The 18,415-nt window shown below is 34.1% G+C and overlaps 1 protein-coding gene across 3 annotated transcripts in view; it reads left to right on the top strand.

Moving 5' to 3' along the window:
- The first annotated feature begins 5,324 nt into the window (after positions 1-5,324).
- The window catches only part of LOC123544429 (protein draper-like), a 63,841-nt gene continuing 50,750 nt past the window's right edge, over positions 5,325-18,415 (top strand). The window contains exons 1-6 of one of the 3 annotated variants that reach the window (XM_045330500.2): positions 5,325-5,565; positions 10,129-10,178; positions 10,458-11,888; positions 12,379-12,496; positions 13,111-13,193; positions 13,437-16,050. In XM_045330500.2, coding sequence (XP_045186435.2) covers positions 5,564-5,565; positions 10,129-10,178; positions 10,458-11,888; positions 12,379-12,496; positions 13,111-13,193; positions 13,437-13,885 — 2,133 coding nt within the window. In that variant the 5' untranslated portion in view covers positions 5,325-5,563 and the 3' untranslated portion in view covers positions 13,886-16,050. Of the gene's footprint in view, positions 5,566-10,128; positions 10,179-10,457; positions 11,889-12,378; positions 12,497-13,110; positions 13,206-13,436; positions 16,051-18,415 lie in introns of those variants that run through there. The other 2 variants (XM_053530881.1, XM_053530879.1) reach the window with 2 other exon arrangements.

Below are 18,415 nucleotides of genomic sequence, written 5' to 3'. Positions count from 1 at the left end.
CAGGAACCGTCGGCTATCTGTTTCAGCTTATGTCTATATCCGACTTTATTTTTAAGCAAGCTCCTTTACCTTTGCTTTCAGAAAAAGAGAGCTGCTTTAGTAAATAATTAAGTCCTTTCAAAATGTATGTCTTATATTCAAACTAAATTTTGCGAGATTTTTTATTCAGTTTTACTTTCTTATCTCTAGCTTGTTACATTATCAATTTTCAGTTGCGATAACTGCGAGTCCAATTATGTTCTAAAAAGATCAAAAGCCTAAAAAGCTTCGCTCCTATGCCACAGGGACTTACCTCTAGTACTTTGTGCCAGTTGCTGGCCTGTGGGTTGCGGTATTGAGGTGCTCTAGTCTAATGCAGCCCACTATCTCTTGTCGAGTCCCTCGAAGGTGATTAACATCTATCGCGTGGAGAATCTCTTCTAGAATCTCTCTAGTCCCGTAGGCTTTCACGTTCCCTTGACGAAATTCTTGAAGCTCTGATATTTGAATGTCCTCTGTCTGTGCGCTCATTTGAAACTTTACTGCGCCGACCGTCGTTTTCCATTTCATTTGTGTGCTGCTGTATTAACCTGTTGTACCTCAAATGACGACAATAACTACTCAAATAATTTATATACATGACCGATAGTACGCATGAATACCAAGAAGTACAGCTGCGCTGTACACAGTGTACAAAATTCATAATATCATATAACAAGAACGACGATAAATGCATATATCTAAAATATAACTATTTCAAGATAATGTGCGCATTGTAAACCTTTAAATTGAGCTAAACTTGAGAATAATTGGAGAACGGATTTTACTTGATAGGAAAAAAGACTGTTAGACTAGTACTTACACCTTTTTCATTTCTGCATTTCTCCACAGACATTTATCACAAGGAATAACCTTTTGGAAAAGATCTGGTCCTTTTTAGATTTATAAATACTACATTTATTCAACACCTTAACATATAATATAAATTTACCACAGAACTAAACTACTATATCAAACTTTTTTTTTCATTTAGAAAAATTCTCATTGGGTAAAATATTGTAATAGACTGATCACAGCTTGCCACTCAGCTTGTCAATTGGACGCACAAAGAGACAAGTAAAAAAAACTCTCCAAGGTACTTGAAACACACTGGATAATCGGCTATCCTGACGCCCGCTGGAAATGTAACCCAGCTGTAAATCGGTAGGTAAAGCATTTTTTATGTATTTCTATTCAAACGAAGCCAATTCTTGCAAATCAACTTGACAGATTTGTCAATGAATGACCATGGCTTACATTTACAATTTCTGGGCCAAAAACGATTGTTACGTTTTGAAATATCCGCTAACAATTCCTTCAGTTTGAAAAAAAATCGAGCAAAAGTCCTAAATTTTGCGCAAATTGTCTTGTTTATGAACAACCTGTGAAAACTTTTATCATCTGCTTTAACAGATGTGTCCTTTCGGAAAACCTGTGTAAAGTTTCCGGGTTCTACGTTATTCCTGAAAAAGTATATTAGCCGTTAAATAGGCATGGTCGAATAAAAAAGACTGTCGAAAACGGCCGCTAGTGTTGCCGTTGAACTCGGATGTTGACATTTATATACTATCCATTAACTCCGATGATTGTGAATAATTTTGTATGTAAAAAGTATTACTGGCAGTAATTTCACGGAAACGTAATTATTTTTAAAAATGGCACTTTCATTTTGAGAGGCTTTAGGACTATATTCATTCACATCCGGGCTGAATTTTAACCTAGTTCACGCGTTCTTGCCATTTTTACGCCATGCGAAAGCCAACCATATATTGTTTGCAGTTACACCGAAGCAATATAGTACATATTGCCATTTTACCAGCTTTTGATGGTGGAGGAAAACGACTACAGGCGCCTCTGGGCTACTGCAGAAAGTAATTTCATCTCGGGTTTTGCAAGTGCAAATGATTGCTTCTGGTCGTCAGTCCTTTGAATTTCCTTTGAAGAATTCAGTATTTTTATTGAATCTCAAATGCCCGTTTTTGTTTTGAAAAGTGTTCTTAGTGTGGTGCTTGAAAGGTGTATAATCTTATTTCCTCATACATAATTATTTAACTGCTCCTAATGTAAATCTGCCAGTTTGTTTCGCCATAAATACCTTTTCAACAAATACCAGTTTATTCATGATCTAAAACTGCAAGTTGTTGATTTATAAAGGCAAAGGATTGAAAACGATTGTTTCAAATCTAAATAAGTAGAACTTTCCAAAATGTCACATGACTGTTAATGAGTTATTTTAACATGGCAGCCACATATAGCTTTAATCAACATACAACAAGGTAGATCGGAACACTTCTTTGCTTGTTTACGATCTTACACAGTCAGCTATCAAATAAAACCGCATGAAAATAAAAGTTCTACTATACGTCACAATATATTTGAAATTGCGGGCGGACGGACGGGTGAAAGGAAAAAAGCAACTTCTAGACCCTAAACCAAAAGGGCAATGATAATGAAATCAACCAGAATTACTCGACATGGCAATAAGGACCATACATAAGTATATACAAACTGTTTACTGACTGGAAGTATAAAATTTTTACACAAATGAAAGATGGAAGAAATCGCAAAAACACAGACAGACTAAACAGATACGAAATATACATAAAGAAGAGACACTACGGGGCATATAACATGTCTACAAGACAGTTTTTTTTACTTTTATACAGTTGTATTCTCGATAGCCGAAATGAAATTCGTATGACCTTGATAAAGTAATGCTTCTTTTCGTTTTTTTCTATTTTTGCATTAGGAGTAGGGTTGTGCTTTAAGAAGACAATTATGAAGGTTTATTTTATTTTCACTTTCTTGTATAGTTTGGAACATTTTGCCTTATTCAATCAAAGTGAAATACTAAGTTATAACTCAACGGTCATTGAGGAAATGTGTTACACTGTACCTGTATCGTATGTTCGGTCAAAATCTCGTTTTACGTAATAACATATTTCTCCTAGATGGATGTTTCGTTCTCATATGAAAACGAACATGGGTATATGACATAGGTATCAAAATAAGCAACAGATAAAACTTGTAATATATATTCCGCCAATAAAAGTGTCATTTGTTTGCCATCTTCTATGTTTTCTAAGAAGGAAGACATGTTAAAGGGACTACACTCATGCGCTTCTTGATTTTCATGAGCCTAACTGTGACAGATATGCTACAAATGATAACCTTAACATCCGTGTCATATATGAATATATCTTCCTGCTTTATATACTGTTCAACTACGCAGTTCAAATGTTATCCTTTTAAATTCAAGTATTTCTCACTTCTAATTTTATTATCATTTCGTATATCAATTTAATTTGGAATATATTACAAGGTGTGGTACGTTTCCTGTTGATAAAGTTATATGGATACTTTCGTTACCATTCAGATGTGCTTCAGTTTTCTAAATTGATGTATTAGAACTATTGTTCAAATATGTCAGTTGAGGATACTTATTCTTAGCAATACGACTGTTTATAATTATGTCCCCCATCCCACCACTCACTGAGGGAGACATACTGTTTTTGCCCTGTCCGTCTGGAAGTCCGTCCGTCCGTCACAATTCATTTCCGATCAATAACTGGAGAACCATTTTACCTAGAACCTTCAGACGTCATACGGTGGTAGGGCTTATAGACTAGACGCTCCCTTTAGTCTTTTTTGGAGGGGGTCATCAAAGGTCAAGATAACAGGAGCCTGAACATGGAAAACAATTTCCGATCAATAACTTAATTACCACTTGACCCAGAACCTTCAAACTTCATAGGATGGTTCGAAATTCGGATTAGATGATCCCTATTGATTTAACGACCACTCTGTTAAGGGTCAAGTCACAGGGACCTGAACATAGAAAACCATTTCCAATCAATAACTTAAGAACCACTTGATCAAGAATGTTGAAACTTCAAAGAATGATTAGATTTGCAGAGTAAATGACTCCTATAGATTTTATGGTCAAAAGGGCACTGTGTCTATCACAATTAATTTTTTATAAATAACTTGAGAACCATTTTACATAGAACCTTCAAACTTTTGACTCTGAATATTTTTGGGGTTACTCGATCAAAGGTAAAGGTAACTGTGGCCTGAACATTAGAAAAGCTTTCTTATCAATAGCTTGAAAATCACTTCACCAAGAATATTAAAATTCTAAAAGGTGATTGAAAAATTAAAGTAGATGACCCTTATTAAATTTGGGGTCACTCGATTAAAGTTCAAGGTCACATGGGACAGAACTTGGAAAACCTATCTGACACAGAACCTTCAAATTTTATTAGGTGATAGGACTTATAGGATGGATGACCACTATTGATTTTTGGATCACTTCAGCAAAGAGCGAGGTCAAGGGGACCTGAATATCGAAAACTCTTTCCGATCAATAATTTGAGAACCACTTGGAGGACTCCATAGTATTACTTAAAATGCAAAGTAGATGATCCCAATTGATTTTAGGATCACACAATCAAAGGCCAAGTTCACAGGTGCCAGAACATGGAAAACCAGTTTCAAATCCAGAACTTGAAAACATCTAGACCCAAATCGTTGAAACTTCTTTGGATGGTTTGACTTGCTGAGTACATGATCCCATGATACATGATTGCAGTCAACCATCGATGTCCCTTGAACTTTTGCTCCTGTCCCTTGTTGACTTCTTGCCTATTACGACTATGTATTAGGGATACATGTGCTTTTTTACTATAGCATCCTCTAGTATATGCTGGTATGCGTGTCTCTGTTAAAACACACTTTCAATTAAACGCATCACGTTAATGGGCGATTACGTCCATGTTTTTAGTGCAACCGAGAAAGAGCATTTTATCTTCTGTTAAATTAAGGGCATACATAATTCGAAATAATGTATAGCAAAACCGTGTTTTACTTAAATTGATATCGAAATCGATTATACGTCCCATGAATAACTCACTCGGGCTATGACCTCGTTAACTTATTGGTGGCCGTACATACTTTTCTTTGTGTATTAATAACGTTTAAACATGCATTATTGCTTAAATCATAGAAAAAATCTAACAAAACTTAATCATATTTCTGTATAAGCTCCGTCCTTTCTATATGTCCTTTCACTAGGTTTAGTTTAAGAAAACAATAACAAACAGTTCAACGCCTAATTAAATTGTACATGATTGATAAGTACTCGCATGCTTTGACATTGTACATGTATATAAATAACACAATGCTACACATCTCAATGTCTATTTGTAATGAAAATTGTGGATATGCGTCATGTCAATGCTATATAGTACACATATTTTGAATAAATGATAAAATGTTCAAGTATACTGCTTCATTAAAGAGGGAAGTTTAATTCAGACAGCTCTTCCACTAGTCAAACCATTTGAAGTGTGTGTAAAGTTTGGACTAATGAATCTTTCGACAGAAAATTTCACAATAATAACGAAAGCAGTTTAATATTGAAGTGTTCATTAAATGAAAAAATATTCTGTTTTAAATTTTGTGCTATTTTCGCCTTTCTGCAAATCAGCGGCGTGCTAAATCGTATTGCTCAATGTGACGTTAAGCGCTTCATGAAATTTGCCAAATGTTTGTATGTCTTAAAATTATATTTACACTCTATACAATCGAATTCAATTTCTGAAATGGCTTTTAAATATCTACACGGATTAATGAATTTTATAATATAGTGTATGTCATACAAACGATATATGGCACTAAACTGAATACAATATCTTGCCAACCGTCATTTTCTTTAACAAACGTTTAGAGTTAGTGGCGATCTATATTTTTTGTAGTCGTAAGCTCTATATCTATGCAGGTTTATAGTTGGTGGTGACCTATATTTTTGATTTTCGTAAGCTCTATATCTGTGCAGGTTTACAGTGAGTGGTGACCTATATTTTTGATAGTCGTAAGCTCTATATCTGTGCAGACTTGCATTAAGTCGTAACCTATAGTTTTAATGGTCGTAAGCTCTATATCTGTGCAAGCTAACAGTGGAAAAAATTAAAAATCTTCTTGCCTGAAATTGCAAGGCCTATGCTTTTGATATTTGGTATGTTGCATTGCCTAGTTGTCTACTACCACAATTGTTCAAATTATGCCCCTGGGGTGAAAGAGGCCCTGCCTTGGGGGTCCCAAGTTTTTATAGACTTATTTATTAAAAAACTTTAAAAATTTACTTGTCTGAAAGTTCAAGGCATATGCCTTTGATATTTCGTATGTATCATTGCCTAGTTGATCTCTAACAAGATTGTTCGAATTATGCCCCTGGGGTGAAAAGGGGCCCTGCCCCAGGGGTCACTTAATATATGAGTTATGTAGGAAAAAGTACTTCAAACATTTTCGATCAAATTTCCTAGACTGTTTAATTATATTTACCTGATTACCCCAAGTGTTAAGGGTCGACCGACTGTGACCTTGACCGACTGACTTTCTTGTCTTTAAAGATACAACTTTGAAATTAAGATGACATGTAACCCTATTTTAAAACTGACTTTGAGTGACCATGAATGTGACCTACTGACCTACTCTCTTGTTTTTATGAAACAGCCTTGAAATTTGGATTGACATGTACAGTTTTGCACACTCATCTTAAAACTGACTTTCAGTGACCATGAATGACCTACTGACCTACTTTTTTTGTTTTTGAAGCTTCAGCAAAGAAATTTGTTCAAGCAAGCAACTTATCACTCAGGTGAGCGTTATAGGGCCATCATGGCCCTCTTGTTGATAGTCGTAAGCTCTATATCTGTACAGGTTTACAGTTAGTGGCGACCTATATTTTTGATAGTCGTAAGCTCTATATCTGTGCAGGTTGGCGGCCTACATATTTGATAGTCGAAAACTCTATATCTGTGAAGGTTTACAGTTAGTGGCAACCTATATTTTTTATAGTCGTAAACCCTATATCTGTGAAGGTTTACAGTTAGTGGCAACCTATATTTTTGACTGTCGTAAACTCTATATCTGCGAAGGTTTACAGTTAGTGGCGACCTATATTTTTGATAGTTGTAAGCTCTATATCTGTGAAGGTTTACTGTTAGTGGCGACCTTAAGTTTTGATTGTCGTAAGCTCTATATCTGTGAAGGTTTACAGTTAGTAGCGACCTATATTTTTGATAGTCGTAAACTCTATATCTGTGAAGGGTTACAGTTAGTGGCGAACTATATTTCTGATAGTCGTAAACTCTATATCTGTGCAGGTTTACAGTTAGTGGCGACCTATATTTCTAATGGTCATAAACTCTATATTTGTGAAGGTTTACAGTTAGCGGCAACCTATATTTTTATAGTCGTAAGCTCTATATCTGTGCAGGTTTACTGTAATTGGCGACCTATATTTTTGTAATCGTAAGCTCTTTTTCTTAACGGGTTCACAGTTAGTGGCGACCTTTATTTTTGATAGTCGTAAGCTCTATATCTGTGCATGTTTACTGTTAATTGCGACCTGTATATTTGATAATTGTAAGCTCTATATATGTGCAGGTTTACAGTTGGTGGCGACCTATATTTTTGATAGTCGTAAACTCTTTAAACTGTACAAATGATCTTATCATTTTAGCGAATATACTTTCATTGAATATTATACGACACCGTACATGCAGTGCAATTGTTTTGTGACATCCCGCAGATATCTTTTTTTTTGTATCTTTTAGAACTAAACTGTATAAACAAACATGCTACCTCACTATATTACATATTTGTTTTAAATATTACAGTTATTATGTTATAATTATTTGTTGGTTTACAGTTAGTGGCGACCTATATATTTGATAGTCGTAAACTCTTTAAACTCTAGAAACTATCTTATCATTTTAGCGAATAAACTTCCATTGAATATTATACGACACCGTACATGCAGTGCAAATGTTTTGTGACATCCCGCAGATATCTTTTTTAATTTGTATCTGCACTTGGGAAATAGTCAAATACAACAAAAATGCATTTTATAAAACTACAAATGCTTAAGTATGTGTACATACATGTATAAACCTTGGTTTATGAGTTAAATCGAAATGAATTACTGAAATTTAATTTCAGCTGCAAAGTAAGTTTCGAGTCGCTATAGATGTAAAAATAAGTTACTGCCTGAATCCACTTGATATACGCCGGAAAAATCTACTTACATGAGTTAGGGACATTAAACGTCTGCTTACGGAAAATGAAATTGAAACCATGAACAAAAGCGGAATAATATATCGGCATATCCTAATGTCTTCTTTTGATTTTCCCGTCTTACACTGAAGACTTGTTTTCGTTTTATGCTTAAAACAACCTGTTAAATATGCTTTGTAGCATTGTAAACATTTCAGATTGATTTCATTACATATATATTGTTTTTAAATGCTAGCAGCGAAAATATTAGCTACAATACACATTACTATTATTATGAAACTAATGTTACGTGATTCTCCCATTCTTAATCATTGATCCTAGACTTGTGTACAGGCGAGTTGCTCTCCAAAAAAGATGTTTGTCTTGAAAACTTCTTCTTTTTAAACTTTCCTACAAGTATACAATTGTTCGTATGCTAAAAACATTTATTGTAAGTTGTCACTGTATATGATGAGGTGTCACTCCACTGGTTTAATAATAATATGAGCCGTGCCATGAGAAAACCAACATAGTGGCTTTGCGACCAGCAAGGATCCAGACCAGCCTGCGCATCCGCGCAGTCTGGTCAGGATCCATGCTGTTCGCTAACAGTTTCTCCAATTCCATTAGGCATTAAAAGCGAACAGCATGGATCCTGACCAGACTGCGCGGATGCGCAGGCTGGTCTGGATCCATGCTGGTCGCAAACCCACTATGTTGGTTTTCTCATGGCACGGCTCATATTAAGTGTTAGTTGTGCATTATTTACTATAAAGAGACTTACAGGTTCAGTCTGGTCTGCTACAATATGTATATACATTTGGTAAAAGGAAGAAAAAGTTATAATTGCATTTTATCAGTCTTGTTTCTACAAGGAAGTTCGAAACTATGAGATGTAATTAAAGGGCGGACATTTAATTGTTTGATTGAATCTCATGAAGTATGCCTTAAATTTTACCAGTGATCGGCGGACGAGGGCGTATATATGTATGTAGCAATTTAATATCCTGATATAATAGATAATGAATTATTACATTTTCTTTAAACAAGTTTTGTCTTTACGTATATTCTTACCTGTATTTAATGTAGTTATCAGTGCAGTTGATATAAGTTTCTATTTAAATCATATTATGCTGGACAGGGCTGATTCTGCTTTTGCGATCAGTGAAAATCATGCGCTGATCAAGTCTGATCAAGATCTGCACTTATCGCTTTTTAGTCAGTATCTTTTAGATAAGCACGCCGATACTGTCCAAATTGAAGTTCATAATAGCAATTTATCATGGTAAAGGCCTAATATAAGTGTACGTATCTTTTACTGTAGCAGTGAAATAATATCCGTTTACAATATATTTCAATGAACACTTGTTTATTTTGTATGATAGTATTGTACTGTGGTTTATTTCATTCTAGTTTAAAATGTGATGGATGAAAATTTACACTCGAACTTCATTTCATTCGCATTAACGGGATCAGCTACTAAATTAGTAGCCCGCCCGCTTAGCTCAGTAGGTAAGAGCGTTGGTCTACGGATCGCGGGGTCGTGAGTTCGATCCTCAGGCGGGGCGTATGTTCTCCGTGACTATTTGATAAATGACATTGTGTCTGAAATCATTAGTCCTCCACCTCTGGTTCATGTGGGGAAGTTGGCAGTTACTTGCGGAGAACAGGTTTGTACTGGTACAGAATCCAGGAACACTGGTTAGGTTAACTGCCCGCCGTTACATGACTGAAATACTGTTGAAAAACGGCGTTAAACCCAAAACAAAAAACAAACAAAAACTAAATTAGTATTATAATTGTTTTAATCAGAATTTGAACATTTTACCGCCACAAAATAATAATATATTAAAACGCAAATGAATTGATTAACAAATATGTTGCTTATAAATAGCACATCAATATAACAAAAGTTGTCTTTTTAACATTTTAGAAACTATGAATACATCATTTTCTTCAAGAAAATTGAAGATTCCACAGAGTAAAACTTTATAACAAATGTGCTTACAGTTAATATAATAATCTTTAAATACATGTAGTTTTTTATTTTAGGACAATGTTGCGGACAGCAACAGTGCTTATATATTTTCTATGTCTGTTTGGTAAGTCTTATTTGCATTCATTCAAAATACTATAAGATGCATAACTTGACAAGAAAGTGTTGAATGAAATTCAGTACTGTACCTTAAAGTGCTGAGAACTAAAAGAAATGCATTTCTTAATCTCAGTATTAATATCTACTTGTATCAGAATAAAATTTAAGTGTGGCTCCGTTAGGAATTGAGTTATACATAATTGTCGTTTTATTGTCAAATTTAAAAATAAATTTTGAAAGAACAACATATCCTATTGGCATATTAATCAAATACCAACCCTTACAGGTGTCTTCTGTCAGGTATGTAAAGATTGTAAATGTTGCAAAGGAGACAACGCTTGCAATGGAGAAAATATTTGTAAGAATGGATGCATTGAAGGCTACTGGGGTGATCAATGCTTACAATCGTGTCCGGAGAATTGTAAAACCTGTGTAAGCGACACTAATTGTACAGAATGTATGTCTGGATATCATTCTGAACAGTGCAACTATGAATGCGGGAAAGGGTGTGTCAACAATACTTGCTTACAATCTGGACACTGCACTTGTAAGTCTACAAGTTTTAAGGACGGTTTTTGTTTATTATGCGCGAGTAACGATAAGTTTGGCGATGAATGTAACTACACTTGTCCGAATAACTGCGCTGTCTGTCAATCAGAAACAAACTGTAAATGGTGCATAAATAGTGCATTTTACGGCCCATACTGTCAATTTAAGTGTTCCGCAGGATGTAACAATGGAACATGCTATAAGGGTGGTAGTTGTATTAAAGGATGCAAAGCAAACTTTACCGGAAAGAATTGTGATTCATGTGTATCTGGAAAACACGGACCAAACTGTGATACAGACTGCCCAGAGAATTGTCAAATTTGTTTTTCAGACACATATTGCACCGAATGTAAGCTTGGCTATTATGGAAATAGATGTACAAATGTTTGTCCACCTTATTGTAATGAGAAAACATGTGACATACATGATATATGTCCATATAGCTGTAATGGAGAATTTAATATTACGTTAAATTGTGACAAGTGTCCGTCAGGGAAATGGGGGGATTATTGTCAGTTCAAATGTCCAGATAAATGCTCAAACTGCACTTCAGATGATACATGCACCAAATGCATGAATGGACATTATGGTCCCAAATGTTCAAAAGAATGCCCAAAATTTTGTTTAGATTCGGTTTGCAAATATCAAGGAGAATGCTATGCCTGCAAAGAAAACCATTATGACCTTTATTGCGAGTCAAAATGTTCTAGTATGTGTCTAAATGGAACCTGTTCAATGTTAAATGGCCACTGCTTTGAATGCCCGTGGGGATTTTACGGACCTTTCTGCAATAGCACGAAATGTGAAGACGGTTTCTTTGGAATAGGTTGTAAAATGAAATGTCAAGACAGAGATGGTAGTTGTATCGCTTGTCTCACTACACAATCAGGCTTGTACGGAGGGTGCACTAAATGCACCACTGGCAAGTATCCATATATTTCCTCCGGATTGAATCCCGCAATATGCGCATATTGTCTACAATGCAAAAACAGCTTGTGTGATCCCTCTAATGGTTATTGCATAGAAGGATGCGATACAGATACTAAATACGGAAACAACTGCTTACAGAACTGTAGTAAACATTGCAAAAATCAAAGATGCGAAAGGACAACGGGAAAATGCTTATATGGCTGTATTGACGGCTACGACGGATCGCAATGTACTGAAGGTAAATATATCACAACACGCCAGAATAACTTTCAATTAAGAATAACTGAATAAAATGGAATAATGAAATGCATTCAAATAAGTATATCTGAATACTGACGAAAGGATCATTGTTCAATTATTTCTTATCCGTAGTTCAAACATACCCGGTGCCTGAAATCGTATTCGTAGCAAACTTCATTGATTGAAACTAGAGTTTCCATATTCATACGTATTTGAAACACAGTAAATGTCTACAGGGAGAGGTACAAATTGCTCAACCATGCCATATCTTTTGAATAAAATGAACAAAACCGTTACATCCATTTAGTATAGAACAATTTTATCATTACTCTGGACCACGTTTAAGCTAAATGACTCGTTTCATGCATGCGTTTGTAAACATGTCTTGATCAAGTGTGCAACATTAGATAACGGTCGTATATAAACGAATATTGTTATAACATTGAATTGCTAATTGTTGCAATTATTTTCCTGTTACGAAATTCAAGGACCAGGCTCAGGAGACGACAATTTGACAGTGATTGTTGGGGCAATTGTTGGTGCTGGTGTGGCTGTAATCATTGTAGTGGTGTTCTTAGCAATCTTCATCGGTACACGGAGACGAAGGTTAGAGAGTACAATGTAATATCAGTAAAATACGTAATATCTAATTTGTATGTCCATTGTATGAATTCCCCTATTCTTTCTTGCTTGTTTTCTTTTTATTGGCTTTAACGCACGCCGACACAATTTTAGGGATATGGCGACTCCCTGTAAATATACCATATAGTTGGTTGATGGAAAATCGATGGTTCTACCAGATAACACGCCCATGCCTTGAAGAAGTTTTGAGGGATGCTATGAAAAGTCATGTGACCTAAGGCACGACAAAATAATCCAGTAAAATATTAGACCATAAAATTCGAATAAACGTCTTATAGATGGTAAAAAGTATAATATTGAAGTATAAAAACTGAATACATACTTGACATTAAATGCCAATTTTCAAGTGTTATCCTATGCAAACATGACTTCGTTTGGCGAACTTATTGAAATTGAAGTGGTATTTCGCTAAAGTAAGACATAATTTGCTAGTATCTTTGCTATGAACATGCATCAAATAAAATGTCTGAAAAGTCGTTGCTATATAAAACAGTATTCTTTTAAAAGGCAGGCGATATAGAATATACATTTTCCAAATGAGTTATAGGTAAGTCTTCGTATATTGATTCCTTTTTCAGAAAAGGTACAGGTGCAAATGAAAGCAGCAATGCCGGTGGAAGCATACACGAAGACGTTTCACCAAATGCATTACAAGTTGAAGGTACACATGCAGGTAATTTCCTGTGATGGCACATCAAATATATATATATAAGCCACGGATACATCTTTTTAAACATTAAGGTAGTGGCGGGTGTAAAAGAGCTAATACGATTTTACTTAATTTTTATAGTCTGTATCTGTAATGAAAATGATGAACCACATTTTGACGTTAAAACTATTTCAAATGATATTGATTTGATATAAAAGGTATATCATATATATATATTTTTCATACAATTTTCAGATGCTATTTACGCACAGCCTAACAAACCAAGACGGACGATTGTTGAGGAGAAAAATGCAGTCTATGACGCTACACATGACAATGTTGATAGAAAAACGTTCAACAAAAATATTGAATCAGATACTGTTAAAGCAGGCATTGAAATATCGAGAGATAAAGATAAACAGAACCAAAAGAATGTAGAGGACGCAAATACACTTTACGATACTACATTTGACAAAAATAAGAAAATGCTCAAATCAAACAATGATTATGATGTACTTAGCGCGGACAGCAAACGGTTTCCAGAAACAGAAAATGACAAACCGAACCGGATGACTTTAGATGAAACAAATGCAGTATACGACACAACGAATGATAATAATAAGAAAATGTTCGATTTGAACAAAGACTATGATGTGCTTAGCGCAGGAAAAGAAAACGACCTTGGTGGAGACAGCGATAGCTAAAAACGGACGATTGTAGAAGAGACGAATGCAGTCTATGATACTATATCTGACATCAAAAATCATAAAATGTTCAATGTCAACAGTGTTAATGATGAAATTAGTACAGACAGAAAGGGATTTTCTTTTTAAGAAGCAAATTTTAAATTGTACATAGTTCACAACTGGACATTTTTAGATAGCAGTTTGCATTTTAAAAATGTTTTACACGTGTTGTAAATATACGTTAGAGAGAGAGAGAGAGAGAGAGAGAGAGAGAGAGAAAGAGAGAGATATTATACAAACAAATCACAAGATACCAGATCAATTACACAATGCCATTTAGTTCAATGCTGCTTCGAATGCCAGCCCGTACTGTAATGCACATTTGAACTGGTTTCAAATTGGAACAAATGTATGGACGTCAAATAGCAAAAAGTTTTAAATGAAAAACAATTATTTTTAGAAAAGTTAAGACAGAACAATTTTTCTTTTCACATTTCCCACCAAATCTGATACTATATATTTTGCCATCTTAAAGCAAATGCTTTTTTAAATACTGATACTACCAACTGACATGTATTTATCTACTAGCTAAAGATATTTAAGCAAAACATATGCTCTTTAACAATCACTTTAAAGAAGATAGTCCGTTCCGCTCAGACCATATTTACTATTTAATTTGTGTATACAATAGCATATAATATGAAACATTATATGGTCATTGTCAAACGGACAAAGATTAGGCATCAATGAAATATATTAACAAAATGTTATTTTGTGTTCAATAAACAGTATCAAACATTAGCGTTATTCAGTGTCACACATTAGTGCAATTTGGAGTCACACATGAGTGAGATTTGCCTGCTCAGGCAAAACATGTTTAAAGTTATTAATACATGAAATCCTCGGAATAACTCATTATTCGGGAGGCGTATAACTGATTTTGAGTGTTAACACGATTTTCTTATATTTTGTTTGGATTCTAATATGCCCTTTATCTAAAACAGAAGATAACATGAAGTAGCGTTTTTTCTTGATCATAAAAATCACATTGACGTAATCACCCGTTAACATGACGTTGTGTTAGCATAAGCGTGTTTAACAAGCACATTACAATACATTTTCCATAAATATAATATATTATAGTAAATAACATTTGTGACAGGTATCGATCAGTCTGGCTACTGACTAATAAATTTCCTTTTATTGCTTTAATATTTTTTCTAAATTTCTATTTTGTCTTCATTTACTCTCTCAACAAATTCATTCTTAGCTCTGACTATCTTTTATGCTTTGAGAAGAGATTTGGGAATAGTTATAGTGTTATATATTTATATGTTCTCAGCAGTTATCTCATTCGAAGAAAACATAGGGCCTGAAAACAGTCTATATCTTCTGTTATTGTGTCTCACAAATAAGCAGTCTCATGTTTGATCCAGTCATTTTTACTAATAGGGACCAAGGAAGGTATAGAATAAAACTGTGGGGGTTAAGTACATCTCAAGGATAGATATATGCATTATTATAAAAATGAATTTATAGAAGACATAATCCCCACATACCTCCAGATCAATCATATATATCATACGTACATAAAATTTATGAAGAGGCGTTCATCCAGTTGGGTTTCACACTCCTGTCATGCACTGGATTTATCTCCCGTTTCTAGGGTTTATCAAAGTTTTTCAAATTTTCAGCTTGTATAAATATGCATCTGTTCTTTTTTGTTTCTTTTTAGCAATTTACCATGTCCTATTATTGTGTGTTGATAAAACGTTAATATATAAATTGTAAAACGTGTGTAAATAGTGTAAATAGTGTAGCATATGAATTTTAATTCATCAGATTTGAGGTTAGGTGCACAATAAACTCGTTTAAGCTCCCCAGTGTTGGTTTTGCCAGTGAACGGTCCAAGGCCGGGCCCCAGTGTGTTCCTTTATTTGTTTACTTTGTGTGTGTGTTGGTCCTGTGCGCGTCCGTGTGTTTGTTTTACGTTTAGGGAGACTTTCTAGAAAATGGCCTTCCATGTTGGATATTTTTCCTTGTTTTTGTAAATACATACATGTTTTGTTTTTCTTTTTAGCAATTTACCATGACATTGTCGTATTTTTGTGTTTGATAAAACTTTAATACATGAAATTTTTAACGTGTGTAAAAAGTGTAGCAAATAAATGTTAATTCATCAATTTTGATTTTCTTTATGGTTTCAATATGGCCTAACTGTCGATCTCAGAACATGAAGCAAACGTGTACAAAGTGCCAATCGTCAACACCTTAGTTTAGAAATTCTAAGGGTTCACCTAAGTCTAGAAATTCGAAATATACACCTAAATTTAGATACACCAAGTGTGTATCGATGTCTAGAAATACTCAGTGTTGGATCATTTATACCGCCTCACCTGCTTTGGTGTAAATGCAGGAACAATAACGGTAATAAAAAGAAGTCCTTGACGATATACCATACGTCCTAACAAATAGAAAAAAGGAATGATAGTTTATTAATTTTGGCAGAACTTGCATACTGACCTGTTGTTATATTTTATTATGTTATATATGTTTGTACTGTAATTATATAAATATATGTAGTATATGCAAGTAAATATGTTTAGTAAATCAGATAAGCTTACTAAATAGTGACATTATCAATTATACAATTATTTTTTACCGGAACTGAACAATAATTAATTTGTAGGAGTTATCCTATCAACGTTCAAATTTTCAAGACAAATGCACAGAATTTGGAAGCAGACCCTGTTGTCAAACATTACTTATGATGCTCGTATAAGCAATAAGGAAGACCACTTGAAGCCAATAATTTATATTTGTGTTCTCTTTCAGGAGCAATACAGATTTTGTAACAAATGCTTGAGGAATTCCTCCGAACATTTGACACATACTCGATCTTTCGCCTGTAGAAATAAGTTTTGGAAATATATTAAGTTTTTCTTGTTTTTAGATCTATAATTTACATGATAACATTTTGTGAGTAAAACATACAACACTACTTTAGATAATTACTCTTTAATCTGCAGACCATGTTAAGTATGTAGTATTGCCAATTTCGTCATTTATATACCAAATGACAAATGTACTGTCGCTTTATTAATGAGTATAAGAAATGACGGATGTTTTAATCATTCATTATTAATCACTTATGAACAAAGAACCAAGGAACCATATGATAGTTCAGTGAAATCTTGGAACATATATGCTTGGAGTGCATACAAATGAATTCCCCTAGCCATTCGATTGGTCCTTTATACAATCATACCTAACTGTCCCTTGCATAAGGTCATATATTAGCTTTTAAGAATAATTTAAATCCTGATGCGAATGCGAAATGCGAATTAATGGTGGTCAGCAAATTTAAAGAAGAAGAATAAAGTTCTTGATCAACTATTATCATTTTAAGCTACGACTTGATTGATATCATAACAAAACGAATCAACTTCCGACATGATAATTATTTAAAGATTTCCTGGCCGGACACAATCTAAGAAACAATCATGTTACGGTTAAAATGCAAATCTTTTGGAATGCTTTAAAGTTATATTACACACGTCATCGAACTGAGCCAGCTGTATCTAGAATGCTAAGCAGTTACAAAATTATGCCCATTTATGTAATACTCAAATACAATCCTTGGTTAAAAAACAACTATGATTGCATATGGTGGGATCATAAAGCATCGCCATTTTGTTTCTAAGATAATTTTATATCATTCAGTGATATGATAATACAAAAATGTACATGTAGAAGTAACGCTAGACATCAGTTATCTATCGCATGTCATTCTTTGTTTGAGTTACAATATTCAAACTTTTATTTTCAGAGTCAGTTTAAATGATATTTATTCTCACACTGTCAAAGTTACATAAGACAAAATATTATTTAATACAAAACGTACAGTATGCACATTAGCATATAATTTAAGTAGGTCTTTTTTAATAATTTAAAGTACTTCCGTTTAATAAGTTGCGGCTGTGGTTGAATAACGTTGATATGAAAAATATAGTATAAATTAATAGTTGATTATTGTCAGACTCTGCTCTTCTGATGCCCGATCTCATTTTAACCTGATATAATATTGTAGTTCGCCGCTATGAATTCCGCAGATTTTTCGTCATTTTTTTAAAGAATGTAAACCAGTATCCTAGAACCTGGAGATGACATATATTTCAATTTGTACTACAATATAACTAACTCGTATTTTTCCCTCGCTTTACAAACATGATTCAGAGTCAAAGTGCATTTCAAAAATATAGAAACATATGTGACAAAATATTTGATAATTTCCTTTAATTTGGTGCTACTAATTCCGAATGCAATATCAGCATAGTCAAATGCTATCAATATTTACAGAAAACTATGCTTTATATTTTCAAAGTTTATTACGCAATGATAAATAATGTGCAAGAAGCCGAACACGTGTCATTAGTGTGTGTTTTGTGAAAATATTCAACAGTTGATTACACAGTTACCTAGCCGTAAAAAGGATACGAAAACGTAAAGGCGATATACTATCAGACATGTCCTTATTAATGCGTGATT

Source organism: Mercenaria mercenaria, chromosome 19, assembly GCF_021730395.1.
Source record: "Mercenaria mercenaria strain notata chromosome 19, MADL_Memer_1, whole genome shotgun sequence".
NCBI lineage: Eukaryota > Metazoa > Mollusca > Bivalvia > Venerida > Veneridae > Mercenaria > Mercenaria mercenaria.
The sequence above is the reverse complement of the archived record's forward strand: the minus strand, read 5'-3'. Positions and strand labels throughout refer to the sequence as shown.